At 33.7% G+C, this 22,927-nt stretch overlaps 4 protein-coding genes across 6 annotated transcripts; 2 read left to right on the top strand and 2 right to left on the bottom strand.

Moving 5' to 3' along the window:
* Nucleotides 1-431: 431 nt before the first annotated feature.
* Nucleotides 432-4,962, top strand: LOC100643833 (rab GDP dissociation inhibitor beta). Its single transcript, XM_003402621.4, has 5 exons — nucleotides 432-806; nucleotides 2,252-2,665; nucleotides 2,777-2,990; nucleotides 3,070-3,252; nucleotides 3,326-4,962. Exons 1-5 carry the CDS (start codon nucleotides 646-648, stop codon nucleotides 3,680-3,682), a joined length of 1,329 nt encoding a protein of 442 aa, XP_003402669.1. The 5' UTR covers nucleotides 432-645; the 3' UTR covers nucleotides 3,683-4,962.
* LOC100651306 (beta-alanine-activating enzyme) lies at nucleotides 4,172-9,130 on the bottom strand. 3 transcript variants are annotated; one of them, XM_012318939.3, is made up of 11 exons: nucleotides 8,787-9,130; nucleotides 8,454-8,715; nucleotides 7,923-8,381; nucleotides 7,468-7,847; nucleotides 7,297-7,385; nucleotides 6,301-7,220; nucleotides 6,082-6,233; nucleotides 5,840-6,003; nucleotides 5,627-5,767; nucleotides 5,504-5,541; nucleotides 5,224-5,416 (listed from the first exon to the last, which is right to left on the bottom strand). In XM_012318939.3, exons 1-10 carry the CDS (start codon nucleotides 8,788-8,790, stop codon nucleotides 5,512-5,514), a joined length of 2,601 nt encoding a protein of 866 aa, XP_012174329.2. In that variant the 5' UTR covers nucleotides 8,791-9,130; the 3' UTR covers nucleotides 5,224-5,416; nucleotides 5,504-5,511. The 3 variants fall into 3 exon arrangements, with proteins under 3 accessions (XP_012174328.2, XP_020723492.2, XP_012174329.2); XM_012318938.3 differs by having other exon boundaries at nucleotides 4,172-5,416; nucleotides 5,504-5,767; XM_020867833.2 differs by having other exon boundaries at nucleotides 4,172-5,416; nucleotides 5,504-5,767; nucleotides 5,840-5,961.
* A 101-nt stretch (nucleotides 9,131-9,231) lies between these two features.
* Nucleotides 9,232-10,867, bottom strand: LOC100651427 (S-phase kinase-associated protein 1). The gene is made up of 3 exons (XM_012318940.3): nucleotides 10,635-10,867; nucleotides 9,984-10,262; nucleotides 9,232-9,802 (listed from the first exon to the last, which is right to left on the bottom strand). The coding sequence occupies exons 2-3, from the start codon at nucleotides 10,260-10,262 to the stop codon at nucleotides 9,593-9,595; spliced, it is 489 nt and encodes a 162-aa protein (XP_012174330.1). The 5' UTR covers nucleotides 10,635-10,867; the 3' UTR covers nucleotides 9,232-9,592.
* Nucleotides 10,868-12,286: 1,419 nt separating this feature from the next.
* LOC100643959 lies at nucleotides 12,287-22,629 on the top strand. Its single transcript, XM_012318941.3, has 4 exons — nucleotides 12,287-15,783; nucleotides 21,728-21,822; nucleotides 22,116-22,305; nucleotides 22,411-22,629. The coding sequence occupies exons 1-4, from the start codon at nucleotides 15,775-15,777 to the stop codon at nucleotides 22,531-22,533; spliced, it is 417 nt and encodes a 138-aa protein (XP_012174331.1). The 5' UTR covers nucleotides 12,287-15,774; the 3' UTR covers nucleotides 22,534-22,629.
* Nucleotides 22,630-22,927: the final 298 nt, after the last annotated feature.

The following is a 22,927-nucleotide window of genomic DNA, read 5'->3' as shown; positions in this document are numbered from 1 at the left end:
CGTACTAATGCCATCTGTCGTCGTACTTCGACATCAAATTTTTTAACGCATAGAATACAAAGTCCCTAGTACCGCGCTTCCGCGGTTTTTGAAAGTCATCCTGCATTTGTAACAAAAGTTGATACATTTATGATTATAGCTTTCACTCTGTAAATCAAACGGATACATAAGTATATATATGTACAGAACATGGATACTAGTACTTTTATAAAGCATGATTCGAATTTTCCCATAATTAGCCAACTATTTCATCGATTTACTAAAGTTTTAAAATTGCAAAATGTTAATGGAGTATTTTAAATGTAATAATAAAATCTCTAGACCTCAGAAATATACAATTTTGCTACTTTATAAAAGATACGCTCGAATGATTTGTAGAATGGGGAATTGCGAGAACCTAGGGAGAATGTAACATCGCAGTAGCTCCATCATCAGTAACACCACCACTACCGACGTTCTACCAGCAACTCCGTCATCAGTTACGAGCGAAAGAACGAGGTCTTCCGTTCCGGCATAATAGTCGTGCAGGTTGGCAGACGCGCGGCCGTGTGCTATCGTTTTTCCGACTTTTGTAGCATTCCTAAGAAAGATTCACGAGAACCCCGCGTTCAGTGCTGTGATCAATTTCTCTGCATTTTGAGCAACATGAATGAAGAATACGACGCGATCGTGTTGGGCACCGGACTCAAGGAATGCATACTTTCGGGTATGCTATCGGTCAGTGGGAAGAAAGTGCTCCATGTAGATCGAAATAAATATTACGGCGGTGAATCTGCCTCGATTACGCCTCTGGATGATCTATTCGCGTAAGTTATTTCGATCAATCAAATATTCCCATGATCCATTTTAATGTCATACTATTGCCGGCATTAGTATCGTATTTGAAACTGTGTGATCAACGACTCGTACGATGCAATGATTCGTCTTTAATATTGATTTTTTCCCCGTTTTATTTCGCAATAGCCGTTGATTATCATTTGGTTAAATTCTTCCGTTAAGTACATCCCGAGGCGAAGCGTGACGTACGTATTCACCTGCCGTGATGCGTCGTTACTCTTCAACTGCTCCCAAATTTTCATTCTTTTCTAAACAATTCTGTCGGGAGATTGACTAAAACGTCATTCGATAAAGGGGAGGGGGAAAGGTCCCGCCCCAGAGAAATACATGCTCCATCGAACTTAATAAATTAGCTGTGTAGTATTTTACAATTACCGCGACACGCTATTTCCCTTTTAAGATACATTTTTCCTTACTACTCGCTCGTCCATCCCAATCTTCCACCTCCCACCTCTCACCTCCTTCCACATACCTTCATTTATCATTCGAAAAAAACTATGTATATCTATTTAATCGCTTCGAATACAAAAAGAATACATGACAAGATATGAGATTAATCTGTCATGTGTTTAAGAACTTAACAGGAGAAATATGTTGGATAATCGAAGTGGTACCGTTAGCTTAGTACACTTCCTGTGAAATTGAACATATGTTTGCCTCCTTGCGCCAATTCGAAATTTTAAATAAAAGTTACTCTGATTCTTTTACCCATTATCGTTTCTTTTCTATTAAATTTTTTATATGAAAAAAGAGTGTTTTTTATATACATAGAAATTAATTTTTATTGAATGCTTTCAAAGATTTTTCTTTACAAAATAGAAAAATCTGATGGCGTGTTTTCTTCTACTGTTTATGACACGAAGAACGATCACACAAACGCATGATTGTGCTTCTGGTTCATCGGGGAGACGGTTATCATGTGTCCGGTTGCACTCAATAAATTATAACACACATCTAAACTACCCATCTGTTGTAACAGTAACTGTTATTCGACTGCACTCGCGTATAATCCGATCGAAAGAATGCTTAAAAAACAATGTGAAAGTAAACGGAACGAAACTGCTTTCCAGGACGGATTGTCGTAATATTAATAAGAAACTATAATTTCTTTCTCATATTCGCATAAAATTTACGATTATTGGCTGATAAAATATTTTTTATTTGATTGTTCATTTTGAATATATCGAAAAAAATAAATGAAAACCATTGTAACGTTTTGTTGGTAAATATTAATAATTAGAAATTATTAATAATTCGATACTATTTCTTAAACTGATAATAATCATAGAAGATACTTTCATACTACCAGCGTTATCGAAATTTTGCAAAAGTTCAAACTGTATTTTCAGAAAGAAATATGTCGCATTAGTGAAATATTATGATGATTAATTTTAGTTTCTCATACGTTATCTAGGAAATTCAAAGCCCCACCGCCGGATGAAGCTTATGGTCGTGGTCGCGACTGGAACGTTGATTTGATTCCAAAGTTCCTGATGGCAAATGGATTGTTGGTAAAACTTCTAATTCACACAGGCGTGACGCGTTATTTGGAATTCAAGTGCGTTGAAGGATCGTATGTCTATAAATCCGGCAAGATTTCGAAGGTGCCGATAGATCAACAAGAAGCACTGTCCAGTGATTTAATGGGCCTTTTCGAGAAAAGACGTTTTCGTAGTTTTCTTATATGGGTGCAGAACATGCAAGAAGACGACCCCAGAACTTGGGACGGCTTCGATCCATTTAATAATAGCATGAGCGCTTTGTACAATAAATTTAATCTCGATAAAAACACTCAGGATTTCACAGGGCATGCATTAGCCCTTTATAGGTAAAAAATATATATATATATATATATATATATATATATATAAACACAAATATTATTTTGGAAATATATTAATAACTTGATGATATATACGCTAATATTTTGCTGCTTCAGAGACGACGAGTATATAAGCCAAAGCGCAATTACTACTATAAGAAGAATTAAATTGTACAGCGATAGTTTAGCACGTTACGGAAAATCACCATATCTGTATCCTATGTACGGCTTGGGTGAGCTTCCTCAAGGTTTCGCACGACTTAGCGCGATTTATGGTGGAACGTATATGTTGGACAAACCGATCGACGAAATCGTTATAAAGGATGGAAAGGTACAAATTTGAATTTTTTTTTTAATTAAAAGGAAACTACTGAATTAAATCCATGATCAATTATTGATTCTTATCGCAGGTTGTTGGTGTACGTTCTGGCGATGAAGTAGCCCAATGCAAACAAGTATTTTGTGATCCCACATATGTACCTGATCGTGTGAAAAAAGTGGGTCAGGTGATAAGATGCATTTGTCTTTTAGACCATCCTATACCGAATACAGCAGATGCCTTGTCAACGCAAATTATTATTCCTCAGAAACAAGTAAATAGAAACTTACATTTCGTTTCCGTGTTCCAATATATTGTCATTGTATTCATTTGTTTCCATTTCCTAGGTTAATCGTAATTCTGATATCTACGTATCTCTAGTATCACATACCCATCAAGTAGCGGCAAAAGGATGGTTCATAGCCATGGTATCTACTACAGTTGAAACGAAAAATCCGGAGGCGGAAATCAAACCTGGCTTGGATTTATTAGGACCAATCAAACAAAAGTTCATATCAGTTTCTGATTATATGGAACCAACAGACAACGGTCTGGACAGTCAGATTTTTATATCAACCAGTTATGATGCCACAACGCATTTTGAAACTACTTGTTTAGATGTTCTTGATATATTTAAACGAGCTACCGGCGAGGAGTTCGATTTTAACAAAGTAAAGCAAGACCTAGGCGATGAAGATCAGTAACCATAAGATAATTACGGTTACTGGTCAGTTTTAATACTAGTTCATGCTGAATTGAAAAAAGCAAGCAAGCAACATAATGTAATGTGTGTATACCGATAACATCGGTGTTTACCGAAGTCTCAGAGCAGATACAATCTGCTAATAGACTTATGCCTAATCCTAGATTCTCTTTAATAGAGAACTTTAATGACAAACGCAAACGTTATTCAAAATTTATTTTTCAAATTTATCCCAATCTAATTCTATAAACTGCCCTTTTTACATTATGTCTAAAGTATACGTGTACGACCATTTTCACACACACAAAAAAAGATTAATATTAGAATATTTGTCGTCTGCATATTCGTCGATAAATTTTGAACAATTACAAAATGCAATTTATTATACGGTTTGTGTACCCATGTATTCGTCACTGACATGAGATTTGAATTAAATATGACAGTGCCGATTATCGTGACTTTATAATTGTATCATATTTTAACTATCAAATTAAAACATAAGGATAACTGTTTATTGAGATTGTAAATGTTACAGAATCCTATAGTTATATTGCTAATTACAGTAGTCAAAAAGTCATGAGGTACAATATAGAAGTAATTTAAAAAAATGAATCCTACACGCAATTATATAAATAGCATGTCGCTGTATAGCATTAGAAAATATGTCATAATTCTGCACATTTAGTTATGATATTAATTCAAATTCCAAACATATACATTAAAAAATACGAAGTTCATACATATAAATTGAAGCACTTTCAAAAACTAATTGCCTGTAACAGAAAAGATTGTAGAAAATTTATGTCAAAATATTGAAAGCAGAAAAAAGCGGCCAACCATTTACATAAATTACATAGATATATATAAATCTCAAATACGTAAGAGTGAGAATATAGAAAAAATGTGGAATCGTTGAGATATTGTTATTTTATGTGAGCTTAAGAATTGGAATATTTCTTTGTCCAATATTTATAAGGTCATCATTATTGATAGAGAAACATCTAAAAGAGACAAGTATGCACAGACGTACATCGTTTTTGAAATTACAATACGTGTGCACTTTCGTATGCGTGAATGTTTTGTTGATGAGTGATTGGCTATTTCTCAGAATTTTTTATTTCGCTTGCATTTTGCTTCAAACTGTAAGCGCATCGCGAATTCGTATTACATATGAAATTCATTGAACAAAGGTACGTGATTCCCTATTACTTTATCTAAAACGTTATTCACGTAACTGTAATGACAGTCATAAAAAAAATAAATCATACTATATTAATTTCATTAATTTGTATTCCTATCCATTTCATGACACAACGAATACTTAATATATTTACTTACCAACTATAATTTAATCAAGTTCTAGAATATAGACGTTATTATCCCTGCATCCAATGATTATAATATTATTATCAATAACTGGTGATGAAAAAACCTCGCCAGGAAGTTTTTCAACTTTTATCAATCTATTTTCTATAGAGTTATAAATATTTAAAGTACCATCTGTACATGCTATGATCAGAAAATCATTTTCACACCAAGGAGTGGCGAAGATTGGTGAATGTAAATTTAATATATATTTTAATGTGGGTTTAGTTTTAAAGTTTGTGTCTTTTGATTCTAAACAATACACATTCTTATTTTGACTAGCTAGAATAATAGTTTCATGCTTTGTGGAGGTATCACTCTGCTTCACAATATATGAAAATACATTGCCATTGATTTTGTAAGACCACATCTGTAAAGTTGAAAAGTAAAATCAAGTAAGAACGATTAGTTTTACGAAATAATGAGTATATATATCCAATACTTTTATATATGTTACCTTAACATTTACTTCAATATCAAAGCAACATAGCAGTCCTGTTACAGAACAAAATAAGACAAGCCCATTATTCAGTGACAAAGGAGCAACAAAAATTGGATCTGACAATTTATGCTTCCATACAAGTTTTCCTGATGATTGTTGAAGTGCTAGACATAATCCATCTAAAGTTCCAAACAATACAGTGTCTGACGAAACATGTAAACAACCAGATGCGCTAATACTTCCATCGCCGAATTTACGTTTCCAAACTTCAGATCCATCCTATAATGTATATTTATTATTATTATTATTATCTTTTTTTTTGTATCATTTAATGTCACTGTGAACAGATACCTTCACAGATAGACAGTATATATAACAGTCATAAGAACCAACAAATATTATTCCCTTTATTTTACACAATATTGCAGAACTTTTTACAACATTTCCTGTTTGATGATTCCAAATAATATCCCCTGTTTTTAAATGAAAACAATATATATTACCATCATAACATCCTGTAAGAAAAAGAAGTTAAGGAAATACAAATAGATTTTTTGTCTTTTAAGAAACCTACTTTTAATTAAGAAACTTACCCACTATACCTCTGAAATCATCCAAAACCAAAACTGAGGCTTCAACCCTATCAGGTAGTTTGATTTTGAATGTAGAATTACAACACTTCTTTTGTAATCCAAAAGTAAAAATAAAACCAGAGTGAGAACCAACAGTTGCATATGTTTTTCCACTAAATAAAATAATTTTTCATCGAGTTACAGACTATATTCAAAATAGTTCATTAAAAATATACTTACTCTGAATAATGGAATACAGCCGGTGATGCATCTACACATTTTTTCAAATCATAAGTTTTTAATATTTTAACATTTGAAATTGCGTTATATTGTAACTTGTGTTCTTCATTTATATCTGACACATTTTTACATGTTTGTCCTCTACACTTATACCACTGACAGGTGTATATCTCATTTGTTTGAATCATCAAGTCACAAGTTTTTCTTTTTTCATCAGAATCTTCTAAAGACTTCATGTCTTCTTTACCAATATTAGTTAAAGGGACTTCTTTAGTACTATTAAAATGAGATTTGAGATTGATCATTTTCTTTTGATTATTATTCAATATAACACTTTTTATATAATTAAGACATTCGTCGATAGTAGCATCCATTAAAAGCATGCCAATTAATTCAGGAAATTCTATGTTTAGTGTTTCAGATATAGTATTTGATAATTGAAGTGCTATTACAGATGTTCCTCCTAATTTTACAAATCCATCATTTTCACATTGTAAATTATTTTTCCAAATTGATTTAAAAGCAATTTTAATTTGTTGGAGGTCAATGTTTTCTATTGCCTGATGTATTACCATTCTTTGTATGTGATACTTCTTTAAAAATTCTAAAGAAATTTTTCCACTAGACGTAAATTCAATATGCTCCATGAAATGAATTTTATCTGGTCTATATAAGGAATCTAATTTGTGGAGATGTTTCATTATATCAGTATTTATATTATGATTATTTGTGACATTTTCCTTAATAGAAAAATATAAATGTAAATGATGGCAACTATCATCCCATATTACGTAACAACTTTTCACAAAATCTATTTGTAATACAAATTCTTTAAGCTTTGTTAAATCTACTTTATTCCCAAATCTTTTAATAAAGCTATCCCTTCTTCCCTTATAAAATATCCTTCCTTCTTCATCAATCTAAAATAGAAATATATGTATTATTAGTATCATAGTTGTTATTAAATATTATCTAACTATGTTCACATTAACTCACATTAACTACATCACCAGAATTACGAAATACTGGTAATTCTAAATCTTCAATATTTTCATCATTCATGAGACACACTCTTTGATTACTTCCTGCATAAAGACATACAACATATAACAATTTTTCTTATGGTATTATGAAATTAAAATAAAATCTCTATGATAGTAAAATTACCTATATAGAGGAAGCCTGTACCATTTGTAATTACTTCATCTCTTTCGTTCCTAACTTGAAATATAGTATGTGATAACACTTGACCTAAACACTGTACATTAAATTGCGTATTTGTTATCATTATTTCATTAATACTAGCCCAACAGGATACTTCAGTAATACCATAGATGTTATAAATTTTGGTATTATTATAAGGATGCTTGGCTTCAGAAATTAATTCTAGTTTAGGAAAAGGTTCTCCGCCAAAGAGAATAACTCTTAATAAAGTATTATTACTTAAAATACTAGATTTTAAAGATTCAGCTGTCCAGCTATACATAAAAACTGATGGAGTTATTTGTAGTACAGTAATTTGATTAGAATAACTTTCTTTCAAAAGCCTGAAAATAAAGAAGACTTATGTAAAAACAGGTTTCTATATAAAAGTTGTATTTCCCCACATAATTACTATTTACCTATTTGGATCACTTTTCAATAACCTTGATACCATAAACAGTGTTGCAGCATTTGAGAGAGCAAGAAAAATTTCAATAATACTAGGATCAAATGTAAAATTTGTAAATTGAGAAATTTTATCACAGTTTGTTATTCCCAGTACTTTGTTCAAATCCAAAACATTAGGGACTATACATGAGTGAGGTACTCTGACTACTTTCGGTGCTCCTGTTGAACCAGATGTAGAAATTGCGTAAGCATAATAATTTTGTTTTACTTTTTGGGTAATTTGTTTCTGTACGTCTTTGATTTTAATAAGGTAAATACATTCTCTGTGTATTTTAAATTTGTATACAATATCCCCCTCAACATCCATTTGTTTTGAAAAGAAATAATGTAAGCTTAAATGGTTTTTTAGATTCGTGAATTCTGTTGAATCAACAGGTATATTTACAAAACTATGCTCACTACTTAGAATTCTATAAAAAAAAGATCAGAAATATAATTGTTATGTCAATATCTTAGATATTCGAAACAATTTAAAATCTTACCCAAGTATCACAGAAATTACACAATATTCAGGAATATCAAAATTTATACCAATAAATTCAATGTTTTTTATGCATTTTAAATAATCAGAAATCAAACTTTGTGTAACAAGAAGTTCTCTGTAATTTATATAGATGACTTCTTGCAAATCATGATATTCTATAGCTACATTATCAAGTTGATCCCAATTACAAATATCATGTAACTTTTTTGCAAAATTTTTTGAACCATTGGGATAAAATAGTAAATTCTCTTTTTCATTATCTAAAATAATTACATATTTTAATACGTATTAATTAAAACTAGGATACTGAATGTTTATACTCCACACTCACCCATTATGTATTAAATATCATTCGATATTAATTCTTTAATATTTTAAAAGCTTTGATCATAGGTTACGTCGCATGTTTTTCTAACATAGTAAATAAATACCTACTATAATTTTTTCATTATATATTACAATACGTAATTTCTTCATTTGTATTTGACAGATAATGCAAAATGTAATAGTTGCTTCTGTGTTAGAAAAAAAGCATACATTTTATATTTACACATTTGCATTAGAAAACGTGACATACACACATTTACGCGCATGCGTGCGCGTTGACATATGTATTTTTATTTCACTTTTAAGGGTATATTTCAATTATCAACTATTATTAATAATTTATGCTAACATAAATTCTCTTTTCATAAATTTACAAATAATTTTTTACTTCACATTTATATAATTTTCTATCATAGGATATAAGGATAATGTAAAAAAATTGTCAAAGGTAGAAATTAAATTTATATTCTATGTAAATGAAACACAATAGTTATGCAGATCTACTATACTCCTAAGGTAGAGATAACAATCAATACAATATTACAAACTTGTTTAATTTCCATTATGCACGCTAAGTGGTATTATTAAATTTTATATAAGGAATCTGAAATAAATAAACCACAAACACATTAATGTGACTGATTCTTAAATTTAAAATGTATACACTGTTTGCTGCATTGAACGGAATGTGCTGTGACCAGCACTTAATGACTTCTTCAAAACAATAGAAGTCATGTATTAACTTTTAAAATTTCAAACATTGGAACTGAATTTTTTAATAACCAAGAAACCAGGTATCCAAGAATAAATCTATTTTTCTTCACACCATTCATTTTCTTTGCGAACTTGTTCCTCCTCAGATGCAGAAAAGTCATTTTTAATATTGAATGTCTTTCGAATTTCTTCTGGTGTTTTGCCCTTTATCATATTAGCAACAGTTTTACACGTTACATCTAATAATCCCTTAATATCAAGGTAATTAGCTGCCAAAATTAATTCAAACAAAGTTCCTTGATCAACCTATAAATTTATAAAGTTTAATTGAATTTAAAATTATATGATTTTATGTACTATTGTATGTATGTATTATATATATTCATGACATCACTTATTAATAACATTAATAATTAATAAAAGAATTAATATTAAACTAACGTTAATATTACAAAATAAATAATATTAACAGAAATGAGATATTTACCTTCAAGAAATCTGCGTCCCAAGAACTTATATCGTCAGTACGTTTCTCTTTATTTTCGTCATCTTCTGGTGGAGGTGGATCGTCTTTATGATAAGTAGCCCATTGTATTACTTTCCTCAGGATTGCTGAGTTAACGTTCGGCAGAGGTACTACTTCTTCCTCATCTTCGTCCATTCCAAGGTCTTCCAACATGGTCTTTATAGTGACTGAACACTTTGCAATATCAACATCCACTTCAAAAACTTCACCATCGGAGCTCTGTAGCTTGATATTAGGCATCTAGAAAAAATTTTCAACCACTACTTATAATATGCTCATTAACTACATAGTTTCGAAAAAAATATTTTCTGTGCATAAACGAAGTGTTTTCTTATTTAAATACAAGCATCGTTGTTTCTTTCATTTCAATACGTTAAAAAGTATATCCATTACTCAAGAAATAATTTCCGATTCTTTTTCATGCACTATTAGGTTATAAAAAAATTTGAGATACACAAACACTTCGTCCATACAGCAAAACATTTAATGCAAACGACATTTTCTTGTAACAAATTATCTGCTCAAGAGTATTAACTATTTTGAAAGACTAAACACTAAGTTAGAAAACTGAATTTCTCTTATGTAAATTCGATAAAATATCAGAGTAATCACCGTAAAATATTTCTTGCAGTCAATGTACAGAAATATTGAATAATTTGCTACACCGTTGATCAGCAGAAGGCACTTGTTCTCCTGCTCTTTGTTGCTCCCGTTATAACTTTTATTCTCTCCCTCTGACTCAATATTCGTTTGCTGTCCTTTTCAATGCGTCGAGAACCTATTTACGTCCTTACTCTACTATTTCTTTTTCTCTTTGTAGTTTTGCTATGGAGGGAACATGAATTTGTGCAATACACTGAATTTAGTGTAAGATGGCGCCACGATACTGCGCAATAATCACAAGTTCTAAGAAAATTCGATTTATCATAGAATTAAATTTTATTTTAATTTTAAAATCATAACAATAAAATATTAGATTAAACGTAATTTGTGTATAATTATAAATCTTCTTATTTATATTAAGTATTTAATAAATCAATTGATTTTTGTACATATTCAATAGGCATTCTCAAGAACCAATCAGCGTTTGAAAAGCGTTTTAACAAACTGCATAGATAAGTTCACGGAAGAATAACGTTAAGATTATCAGAAGAAAATAAAATTTTTTAATTAGCTACAAAGTACTAATTATAATTAGATAATAAAATATTACATTACAAAAATAAATAATTATTGCACAAATTTTATTTGCATAAAAATCATTTGCAATGAAGAAGCTTGGCACTATATTTACGGAGATATCGAATTATTATTCGAGCCGCGTGGCGCCTAAGGGTACATCACTGGATACTAAAAAATTACGAGGTATCGTATTAAGTTAATAGAATATGAGTTGATAGAAAAAAATTGCACAGTAATTTTCTACCATAATGAGCCATATGATTTTCGGTATAACCATGATAAAAACAAGAGCATCTGACTCCATCATTTGAAACCATAAAATTATGCCTTACTATTGCTCAAATGATTCGGCCGAAAGAGAATCTATGAAAGTAGGAATGCATAAACGAGCAGTGGATTCATATGAGAGGAATACTTGTCTAGGCGCCAACCGAATAGCCTACGCATGTTCACTTACCCTCTTTTACTGTAAGTCGTCTTCTTCATCTTCTTTCCTTTTCTTTCGTTCATTGTTTCTTCTGTTTAGTCTTACAATTATTATAATATTTTCTCCATTGCAGAAACGAATGATGAAAAAGATTAGATTTCACTTTATTCTTTCTTTACTCTGTTCATCGTTCCTCTTTTTTCCTTTATACATATCGGTTGGAAAGCTGTGAACAATTTCTCGCAAAAGTACAATTATTACAAGCAGAGTACCAGAGCCTTCGTCACGTTGATTCGATAGCTGTATCAAAAAGTTCGTTTGATTTCCCCGCTGATCGATCCTTCGAATGGAACGAGAGGACTCGTTCGCTAGGGTAGTTTTACTATCGATGCGTCGAAAGATGCATTAATGCGAGTTAGTTTACTCGAAGCAAGATAAACGAATGAGTCGTAACGTTTCAATCAATCGTCCAATTGAATGAAATGGAAAAGTTATTGAAAGATACCATACGTTTACGACGAAAACGATGTTTTCTAGAAACATGTATTCTATATGTATATGCACTGTCAATCATAAATATTTGAAGACTTACTTGTTATATTGATTGAAAAAATTTAGTTTTTTTTTATTTTTTATTTTAGATTCTAAGTCACATACGATGCGAATTAAATAACTAGCAAATAAAAACTGTGAAAAGTATTCAATTTGTACTAAACATTCTCCTATTTAGTAGTATTCCAATACATATGATCGTCAGTGTATATATTTCATAGTTCTCAGTGTCACACTGTAAAGGCTTATGCATTTGTGCATAAATTTAAAAGTGCACACATTGCACATGCCTGAACACTGCAAAAATATATGAAATATCTGAAGTACAGTATTAGAAGTATGAGAAAACCCGATAATATCTGGTCGAGACGAAAACATTTGTCGAGAATTTCGACATACTGGAGAATTCCGAAATTTTCGGAAATCTAACCCGTCCTGATTTGGTATCTTATTCCGACTACAGGTTTGCCGACATTTTCGAGTTCTCGCACACATTTATAAACGTAATATTAGTTCTAATATCTAGTAGGTAAAAGAAATACCATTTCCACAAACATGTTTATAAAGATATAAATTTGCACAAACATTTACAGGTTGCTTGGTATACTTACATGTTAACCATGATAGAGCAAAAAGATGAAACAATACATATATTGGAAAATCATTGGAAACGGTTAATTGAACTGAAAGAAAATACGAAAGAGGACTCACAAGTTTCGTGACTCGTTGAAAGTTCAAATTTTACATGAAGCATGTCAATAATTTAATTAAACGTGCAATTGCATAAGTATGTCACCTGATTTTACGAAACGGTTTTTTGGACACAGTGAACGTCGAAGAAATGTTAGGGAACGTGATCGCTAATAATTAAAGAAGCTTAAAAAGCTCCAGGACAAATTTTATATGTAACTCAAAGAATAAGAGTGAAAAGGAAACGAGACTGGTAAAGACAAAGATTATAAGTCTTACGCAACTATTAAGAGCGATCATAACCGTAGTGGATGTTAACGAGATTACTTCTAAATAGCTCGCGGTGTCTTTTACATGCTTCGAGAACCTTTTGTAAAAGCTACGATTTCACCCCATCTCTCGAGCGTGAAACCTTATTAAAATTCTCGTCGAATGAAATCAACTTTCATGAAAGCATCGATACGATTCTGGATTTCTTCTTCGAATTTTATTTATCATTGATTGTTAAAATAGTTAACTTTGTTCAAACTACTTAAAATATTACCGTTCTTTTTAATGGTCGCCAAAAATCTGAAAGAAATGAGATGCGACATATTTGGCCTGGGTTCAAACAGATGAAAAATTTAAGCATGAAGGGTAGTGACATCACAAAATAAAGCAAGATCTTTCTTCGTGACGTACGTCGATATAGCTGCTCTACACTACGTAATGGTTGCGGTGATAAATGCCGAATTACGCAGATCCTTCGCCCCAAAGGCGCCGCTATGTCTGTCCTTCTCATCTCTTCACACCCCTCCTCTCTTCTTTCTTCTTACTATTAAAGCATTTTCGAATCTTTTTTTCTTCCCCTCTTCAACGTATTTCCACTGAATAGATGTTCGAATAATTGCGAATTAATTGCAATAGCTTTTGATGATCGGTGCCGTTTTCGCGCTTCTTTTGGCCGCACTGCGGAAAACATCATACAAAAACGATCGTTACGATTTCATCGACTTGCAACGATTCCACCAGGCAATTAAACGAAACGAAGAGATCCAATTTATTCGTAATCGTAGGAGGAAAAGTTATATGTTGTTCAAGAAAATTCCTTGAAGGGTAGATTAACTGATACGATCGATTATGAAACTACGACTTCTATTATTATTAAAGGTGTAGTAGTTGTCGAAGACAAAAGATCTAGGTTCTTTACAATTGGACTGACGCTTCACCTATTCATGAAAAGATATTCTAAACGAACTTTCCTCAACCACTTGCCACGCATAAAAGTAAGAAAGAACAAAGAAGGAAAGAGAAAAAAGCGAACGACTGCTTTTTCATATTAAACAGATACCTGCCTGCCAAGTCTTGCCTGTCGTTTTTAATGAGACCTACGCGGGCGTTGTGGGTTAATTATTCCTTAAAAAAAAAAAAAAAAGGGAATAAACTCGCGTCTGTAATTCTTACGTTCGTTAACCATCGTCGTCGGTGATTTTTCAAGAGCATCTTTCGAAACTGATATTAAGTTCCGCTGTTCCATTATAAACGGTTCGACAACATTTGCTCGTAATATCCCGATTAATCGATTTCTTAATATTTCTGTATTATTTTCTTCAGCACTGCTCATTGAACGCTACTCATCGAAATTATGTACCAACCAATTAATTAGGTTCTGCAGTTCAGTCTGCACTGAATCGCGAGAATCAGAGTCTCGCGCATGAGACTCTCGAACGATGTCTAAGAAGACGTAAAAACAGCAAGAAGGAAGAAGAAGGAAAAGATTCCTTACGCTCAGACGAGTCTACGAAGATTTTAATATACCAAGATACAATGGTGATAGAAGATTTGACGGCCAAAAAGAGCGAAGTCTATTCGAGCGTGCAAATACAAATATCAACTGCAATTGTATCTAAAGGTTGCGAAAGCAATCTATCCGGCTATATTTCTTCGTTTCGACGTCTATACATTGATTTCGTTTTAAGAGAAGCAATTTTGTCGGAAGTAAACGTCATAAGCGAAACTTAAAATTTCAATGATCTAAATAATCTAATGGCAATTTCTCCAAGTACTGTGACGTAAATTGTAACGAGACAACCACGTTCCTGTATCGCTTCGATTTCACGCACGCAATTTCCTTTCCCGATCACAATCTGCAAATTTCCAAAAACAAACGGTCCACGACCAAACCACGCATCATTACTTCAATCCAATTTCGAGTAGAAAGAAAGAAAATGCAATTGCACGAATCGAAAGTTATCGTGTTATATCGTATCTAGAAACGATGTCCTCCCTCCGTTCGGGCTTCATTCATAGAGGTTCATTCATGAATCTTCGTGCTTACTACGTAAGAAGTTTCTACGTCTGAAAAACAGTTTTTCGATGCTCGCCGGTCGCCAGTTTCGCCGAGGGATTTCCTGTGATATCATCGTTCGGGGTGGAGACTAATCCAATGACGTAATGAACCAGAGGGTGTATAATACATACGGGGCGGCCGTAACGACGTGGAGGAGGAACACATCGGTGATGCTGGTACCAATAGTGGTGGATTCAGCTCTGCTTCTCTTGGTGGTACGGAAGAAGAACGTAGAAGAGGGGTGAGTGGTTGCAGTATAAATGTGGCCCGCGCAAGCTCCACCAATCACTCGCCCTCTGACCTCCAAACTCCAAGCTCTCAAGCTCTCGTGGTACCAAACACCCCCTCTTCGTTCATACGATCAAGAGACAAGCCAGCACGTCGGCACTGAAACTCGTGCCTCGTGATCACCGCGTGGTGGTGTCATTCGAGTATCATCGCCGAGGACCGCTCGCTACCATCGAGGCCAACCTTTAACTTCGACTCCAGCAAAAACTCGAAATTGTTCGCTTTACGTGGCAGCACGATTTGCTTATTCCTTCCACCTGCGATACCTCTTTAATCTCACAAACATGGTAACGGTAAGTGTTAACGCATTTTCAGTAACATCTTCATTTTCTTGCATTCCGTTACGTTCGTTTTTTTCGTTTCTTCTCGTTTGATTCGCACGATCGGTTCAATAGAACGGTGATCAACGATTTCACCGAGCATTGAAAATGTCGAAAATCCCTCGATGAAAACTCTCGTCTATGGACACGAACGAATTTATCTCTAACATATCGCGAGTTTGACACACCTAGTTTAAAGTCGCCTTAGACAATGGGGGAGAAAAGAAACAGAGGTGTGACGTGTATAGGATAGAAACGTTGAACCTAAACAGTTCGTTGATCTTCCCTGTTCTATCGTACAAAATTGTCATCGCTGGTAGTCTTTCGCGTCATTTACAAATAAACCAGTTATGATCGCAACCGTATTCGTCGCGTTGAGTTTAGGAAAATCATCTCGATTTTAGCGAACACGGCTCCAGTCGAACGAACGAAATGGTTTGTAACAAGCACTTATCGTTAGGCCCAGTAATTCGTTAGATAGTATTTTCGTTATAAAATCGTTTCGTCGATTAGCTATATGCATCCATACATCTATCTTTTTGCTATTCATAACTGATAAATTTTAAAGTACGCATATCCCTGTTGCAAAATGTTAATGTAAATAAAAAAAGGAAAAAGATGTAGGAAAACGGCGCGTGGTTTGTGAGAAAAGTGAAATTAGTTTTATTAAATAATCGTACAAAGTAGATTAATCTGCGTTAATTCGAGAATCATCAGAGCAGCAGTTTGCTGAATTTTCTTACGTGACAAATTTTTAAATAACTTTAAACTGTAGATTTATATGGTCGATATACGAGTGATAGGAGATAGAGGCAACAAAGGTATACGAGAAAAAGTGGTTGTGAATAGAGTTATGAACCATAAAAAAAAGGAAAGATGCCATCTATAATATCTACATTTTACGTACCATAGAAAGCAAAATTTACTAGCGCAGAAATTTACGCGAAAAGAATTTACTTTATATTATTATCGGGAGTTAATTATCTCGTGACAACAATTGGCCGCGTTCCTCGTAAATTCAACATTGGACAAAATTATTATACGATGTAAGGAATGTGCCTGCTATGATCAGTTTATCTCTCTCTGTCTTTGGTCTTCTATTTGGCTGGAGAATAACAATCGGACCATGAGATGTGACGGCGAACCAGAAACCAATAGGGATGAAATAGAATGCAAGAGATAGGAAACTAGAAGGAAATCCAACCACTTCGGATACGCTACGTCTAATTCGATGTGTCGCCGGCGAATACATAAAGCTTTTCTTGTTTGCGCTGGGAGAAATGTTTACGATTCATCCATAGCTGCACGGCGCCACGGGTTTTCGTGTACTCGTTATCACGCGTTAGAGATTCATCACTGCCACCCGGGATCAGCAGCTGTGTATTTTCATGGCCATAATTATCGAAGATCCTTTGCCTTATTCTAACGGACCGCGATAGCTATGAATAATTCGTTTCTCGATACGCAACTAAACAGCACCACGAATTCGTACGACAGTCTGACGTGAAAGAATGATAGATCGATGTACTGAAATGACGATTCCATGTTACAACATTAGCGGTTTCCAGTTTTTACGTGCTTTCACGGTATTCATTAAATAACATTTTTTTTTCTTTTCGATCAATGAGCTGGTCTGGACATTGAATTACGTAGAGCATGATGGAAACCGAGTGAATTTTATGACCCTCCGACTGTCAATGAATAAAGTTGTAACTTTAGTTTAAGAGAAAAAATAACCCGCTGCTCAATGAATTTATACATTCGCGTAGCAGAGACTCAACACGTTTTGCCCTGGTTATACCAACGGACGTTCTTTTTTCGTGTTACCGTTTAAAAATACGTCTCTTTTTATTAACTTAAATTAAATTAAAATTGAGTATATTTCTTTAGTCGTCTGAAAAGAAAAAGATGAATTTTGAATCGAAGTAAAAATATCTTGTATCGCGAACAACGTACTTTCGCGCGATCGAACGCACGGTCAAACGAAAAGTTTCTTCGATAAAGTGGAATAAAATAAATTCGATGACAAGGAAAGTGCGTAGAGGAGAATTCGGATATAAAGCGAAAGGATATGACAGCGCGAGTGGAAAAAGAAAAAGAAGAAGAGTGGAGAGGTTTTTCTATGCCACGAGACAGAGAGACGCCAAGGCGCCCCACTTCCGAGCCAGGGGTTAAATCGTGCGTTTCTAGCTTTTCCCTACTATCTCGCTTGCCTTCTTCTCCTTATTCTCATCCGCTCCCTGTCCACTCTACCTCCCTGAATAATTATTTGCGCTTCTTATATTTCCGTTCAATTTTACCAACGAAGACAATTTTTCTTGCGGATTACCGATTCGACATCAAGTGTAAATATCGCTGCTCCCTTTAAAATTCGCTCACTATACACTTCCTGCGTTTCTTTCTAAAAAGCACTTTTAGCACTGAAAGCACTTGGTACTGCGACTTTGTTTTGAAAATTTTTTACTGTAGAAAATTGTCTGCGGTATTTATATTGGAATTTTAGCAAAATCGCTTGCATTTTGAGAATGATAGAAACGAACGTGAATCGTTTTATAGAACAAACGAACGGTTCGAAAATGCCATTAACTAGATTCGTGAGATCGAGTTAAAAAAATTATAGAGTCTGGACAATTTGATAAAACGATTACGACGACCAAGATGGCAACTTTTATAAGTGTTCGTCTATGTAATGATTCGATTCAGATCAGCAGACTGTGACCCCGGACGAAATTTAATAACCCGTCTCGTTCCGACGAGTTACGACGAGCAGACGCGACAGCAAATCGAGCATCGTCCGTGCCGAAATTTATGTTATTTATTCCAAAGCTGACTATCGGTGGAAAATACCAGAGGTAACTCGTAGATATTCTACTTTTCTATCAAGGAATAGCGTGAAAAATCAGCACACAAATTCATTTAACCCCCGTAAAAATGAACATCGACTTCTACGTATTATAAATTATAAGCGTCTCACTAATTATCACATAAATGTAACCAGATATAAAAGCTTTGATAAATTTGATGCCAAATGAGAATGAAAATTATAGGGGGAAAAAGGAGGATAAAGATCGGTATAATAATAACAGATCAAAGAAAATACGTTGTTCGATCTTTAGCAAAAAATTCCACGTGACCAGTGATGCGAGCTCTTACTTTTAGTATTAAATGAATTTAATGATAATACAAAAGAAACGTACAGCGAACGTGTTATATTTGACTGGAATAAAGATAAATTTTTAAATCATTCGAAATTTTACATCAACGCGTAGGTAGAACGTTTTCATTCCGAGGTCGATACGCAACTTCTTTTTTGCCTAAAGCGTTCCCTAACAAGGCATAAAGATTGTGGGAGAACGGGGACAAAAGAATCCTTCGAGACTTTAGACTTCATCCCCTCGAACACCGATTTTCAATGAATTACACGAAATTTATACATTATGTTAATAGCCATTTGATTAGTCGCCATTACGTAACTGCCTGTGAGCAAACAGTGACTGGTTCCACGAAAAAGCGGTAACTGATACCATCGCATCGAAAGGGGGATAGATCGAACAATTCCATTGCGAAACCCACACGAAAAACTTTCCCTCTGATAATTAATTTGTTGCGGCGCGTTATCGTTATCAGTTTAAATTCGCTTAATTTCGTTTATTTTTCATTCCTGATTCCGGAATTGAAAAAAAAAAGCTTCTAAACTTTTTGTTTAAAAGCACGTGAAATAGTAGGAAAATGTGGTTTCGGGTCAACTCATATTTGAATCAACTTACGTGACAATTGCCTGTATCGAATAATAAGATCGTACGGTTATGGTAGCGGCGTAACGTAACGTATTTCATAATGAAGAAATATAGACGAGAATGTCAGTACCCGTGGTAACAACATGCTACAGCATTCGTATAAAAAGGTGAAAATACCGTGATATATCTGAGTTTGTAGAACACGCTCATTTCCGAAGACTACGACGGTCTTTTTCAATTAAAAATCCACCGACATCCCTGTACATTTTCCATCAAAGCAAAAACGCTTTTGCTGCACATTCACAACCGCATTACCTCTGATGCGTGTGGGAAATATAAAACGATATTCACGTCGTAAATGAACAGTATTGTATTTGTATATCAACAAGTCTCTGTGTTTCGTTCTTTTTTTTCTTTTTTTCTTTTTTAATAAATATTCGAATTTCTATCGTTCTTATCTATCTCGATAAAGAAAATATGTTGTATACATGTATGTATATCGATTTTGATAGAAACAGAAAAGATTACGCTGGTTTCTCCTTTACGAAGTCAGAAACAAAAAGAAAACCCTGACGTACTACAATAGTTGCTGTGGGTATGCCAAAGCTTTTTAGACTGTATCGTCAACTGTCGATCAATTTGCATAATTTCTGTAATTGCAATACCCACCAATTAGCTGAAATTAACCATGTGCAACATTACCGCGCGGTTCCGTCACCACCTACTACCTATAACCTGTTCAGTGGTTCCTTTGATAAATTCCAAATTAATACATGAACGTCGCCGAACAACAATCGTGAATAAAAATTAACGTTACATGTTTGCGATTGCCGGAAAGAAATATTACTTTCGTCTTGATAGTCTCGTATCGTTGCCTCGAAAGTTGCAATATGTTGCAAATAAAAATCGTAACCAAAAAAAAAAAAAAAAAAAAGGAAAAAAAGAGAGAAGAAAGCAACAAAGGACACTATCGAAAACACGTGTCTACCTATGTCGTTGAAAGAGCGATTTTAATCATGATTTAAGGATATTAAAATGTATAACGAAGAGCATAATTTTGCCCTAACCGCGAGATATCGCTTTACATCTTGATTAAAATTGTTCGACAAAGCACCCGGAAGACGCATTAAGATTTATCTCACGTATCGTGATTTTATCATCCCTGTTAAATCTACTATGCGACGACTATAGGCGTTTAATCGATAATCATCGGAAACACCGATTTATATTCCGTTTACAAATTCTTCATGAGACTGTTATACGCAGTCTGGCATACGTACGTATAAGTACATAGGTAAATGCCCAGCGAAATCTGAATCGAATCGCGACAGCACATGTTCTCTCAGGAAACACTACACGTAAACTGGAAATTAACTAATTGACCTGGATTAGGAACGAATCAGAGGTAAATTGCACGTAACCGCGTTGATTATTACGTTAAAATAACAAAGATATTAAAAACAATGTATACATTTAACGTATACTTTTTCAATCGGTATTGGAAGCTTCTTACGGGAAAACGGCTATTTTCTTTTCAAACTAAATTATTGGTTTCACCAAGATCAAATTTAGCGTTTTACCATTTAAAAGGTATAAAGTTATAAAATTATATTTCACGAATTTAGAAAAGAAACGATTTCAAATAAGTTTTCTACATTGCAAAACTTTGATCTCGTATATTTCGCATTTTTATGTATTCTTTATTCTTAGTAAATCAATGTCGGACGCAACGTACGCCCACTTAAATTTTGAGACCCTTGTACGTTTCGGCGTACGATATTTTCTATCCAATGAGATTATTAAGAGCTGCATTCGAAACGTTCGCTCGCAAATAACAAGAACAAGATGTGGAAAAGAACAGGTTGGCGCAAATTGGGTGATACGCCACGAACTTGTTCTCCCTTTGCCTTCGTCAAGTTGAAAATAAAAGGAAATCTGATATTGATTTTGGATGAAGTCGTCTTCCCTCCCCCGATTGACAAGCCGGACACGAAAATTGCTGAAATTCAATGACTTCTGCTTTCGCACAGACAAACTTATATGACGTCGATTCGTTTCTTAAGTTATTTCCATTTTTATCGTTTGCGACGTAAAATATATAAGACAATAACGAACTGATTTATTATTTCTCGAATATTGAAAACTCTTAAATGAATAATAATTATCGAAATTATTTACAGGTTGTGGCTTACATCCAACGATGCATGATCATTTTTGCCATCCTACTTTGTTATTTTCACGTTCGGAGTGAACGTAGTGAAAGCGTGAATTGCGAGTATGTATACATATGCATATATTTTTATTAAATTTAATGATATGAGTAGACTGCGGATGTTTATGCAGATTTATATTTTTATTAACACGATTAAACAAATGGAATCTAAGCAGAGATCTGTTTTACGCACCAAGTATTGCAGAAACTATGCTTTGGATATTTTATATATTTTTGCATCATACCATACTCATTCTATACATTTTTGCACTTTCCAAATTCGTATAAACGTATAGATATACGCAGTCTAAATATGAGAAACATGAACAGTAATTATATTCCTTATATCTCCATAGAGCATTTCCGTACCATCAAATGTGTAGAGGTTCGATGTCAAGAAAACGTGCAATGTTCCCGATCATGTACGGATTAGGATGCGAGGGGAGTGAAGGAAACATAAATTGCATCAAGGAATTTGAAGAAAGACATCGTATTCCTTACATTCCTCTATCGAAGTCAAAACTGTTGATTGCTTTGCTTGACGATGTAAGTTATTTTATTATCTTTCTTATCTATACGTCGAAAGTCAATCGAGCAAAATATTAAGAAAGGGGTAATAGACAGGTTTGATATCTTCTTGATCTGTTATAGGATCTGCAAAAGGATATTACACGATCTGCTCGCCACAAATTAAGAAACGATGAAATGAATAAACGAAAGCCATCTATAATAGAGAACTTCTTGTCGGAATTGGACTCTTCGGACAGCTATTGAATGAAATGATCAGGAAATACAAATTTTCTCGACTTGTGCAAACATTTTTCATCGTTTAAAATTTTAGAAATATATATTTAGTCTTCTTTCTCTTTCGCTCTGTTTGTCTGTCTGTCTGTCTGTCTGTCTCCCTCTCTCTCTCTCTCTCTTCTTCCCTCTCTGCCACCCTCTCGCTCTGTCTCTCCCTCGCCCTCTCTATCACACACGCGAAATAAAACTTTCCCTTTACTTTTACCTTTGTATTAGAAATCTTCTTGCTCCACTTGTTTTTATCTCGTTCCTATCTTTTCTGTTTTCAAGTAGTCATTTTGCTTCTTCGTTTTTAAAACCAAATTATAATTAAACCATTGTATCCACGTTACTAACAATACACATGTGTTACAGTATAAAAGAA

This window comes from Bombus terrestris, chromosome 2 (assembly GCF_910591885.1).
Source record: "Bombus terrestris chromosome 2, iyBomTerr1.2, whole genome shotgun sequence".
Taxonomy (NCBI): domain Eukaryota; kingdom Metazoa; phylum Arthropoda; class Insecta; order Hymenoptera; family Apidae; genus Bombus; species Bombus terrestris.
This window is presented reverse-complemented; position numbering and strand designations above follow the sequence as displayed.

What these genes read in the sequence shown, in the direction of transcription:
- LOC100643833 (XM_003402621.4), top strand. Translation starts at nt 646, where the DNA reads ATGAATGAAGAATACGACGCGATCGTGTTGGGCACCGGACTCAAGGAA. An exon ending in CCTCTGGATGATCTATTCGC is followed by an intron (nt 807 to 2,251) that starts GTAAGTTATTTC and finishes TACGTTATCTAG; the next exon opens with GAAATTCAAAGCCCCACCGC. An exon ending in CATGCATTAGCCCTTTATAG is followed by an intron (nt 2,666 to 2,776) that starts GTAAAAAATATA and finishes TTGCTGCTTCAG; the next exon opens with AGACGACGAGTATATAAGCC.
- LOC100651306 (XM_012318938.3), bottom strand. An exon ending in TTGAAAAGTGATCCAAATAG is followed by an intron (nt 7,848 to 7,922) that starts GTAAATAGTAAT and finishes CTTTATTTTCAG; the next exon opens with GCTTTTGAAAGAAAGTTATT. An exon ending in ATTCTGGTGATGTAGTTAAT is followed by an intron (nt 7,221 to 7,296) that starts GTGAGTTAATGT and finishes TTTCTATTTTAG; the next exon opens with ATTGATGAAGAAGGAAGGAT.
- LOC100651427 (XM_012318940.3), bottom strand. Translation starts at nt 10,262, where the DNA reads ATGCCTAATATCAAGCTACAGAGCTCCGATGGTGAAGTTTTTGAAGTG. An exon ending in GGGACGCAGATTTCTTGAAG is followed by an intron (nt 9,803 to 9,983) that starts GTAAATATCTCA and finishes ATAAATTTATAG; the next exon opens with GTTGATCAAGGAACTTTGTT.
- LOC100643959 (XM_012318941.3), top strand. An exon ending in AGTGAAAGCGTGAATTGCGA is followed by an intron (nt 21,823 to 22,115) that starts GTATGTATACAT and finishes ATATCTCCATAG; the next exon opens with AGCATTTCCGTACCATCAAA. An exon ending in TGATTGCTTTGCTTGACGAT is followed by an intron (nt 22,306 to 22,410) that starts GTAAGTTATTTT and finishes GATCTGTTATAG; the next exon opens with GATCTGCAAAAGGATATTAC.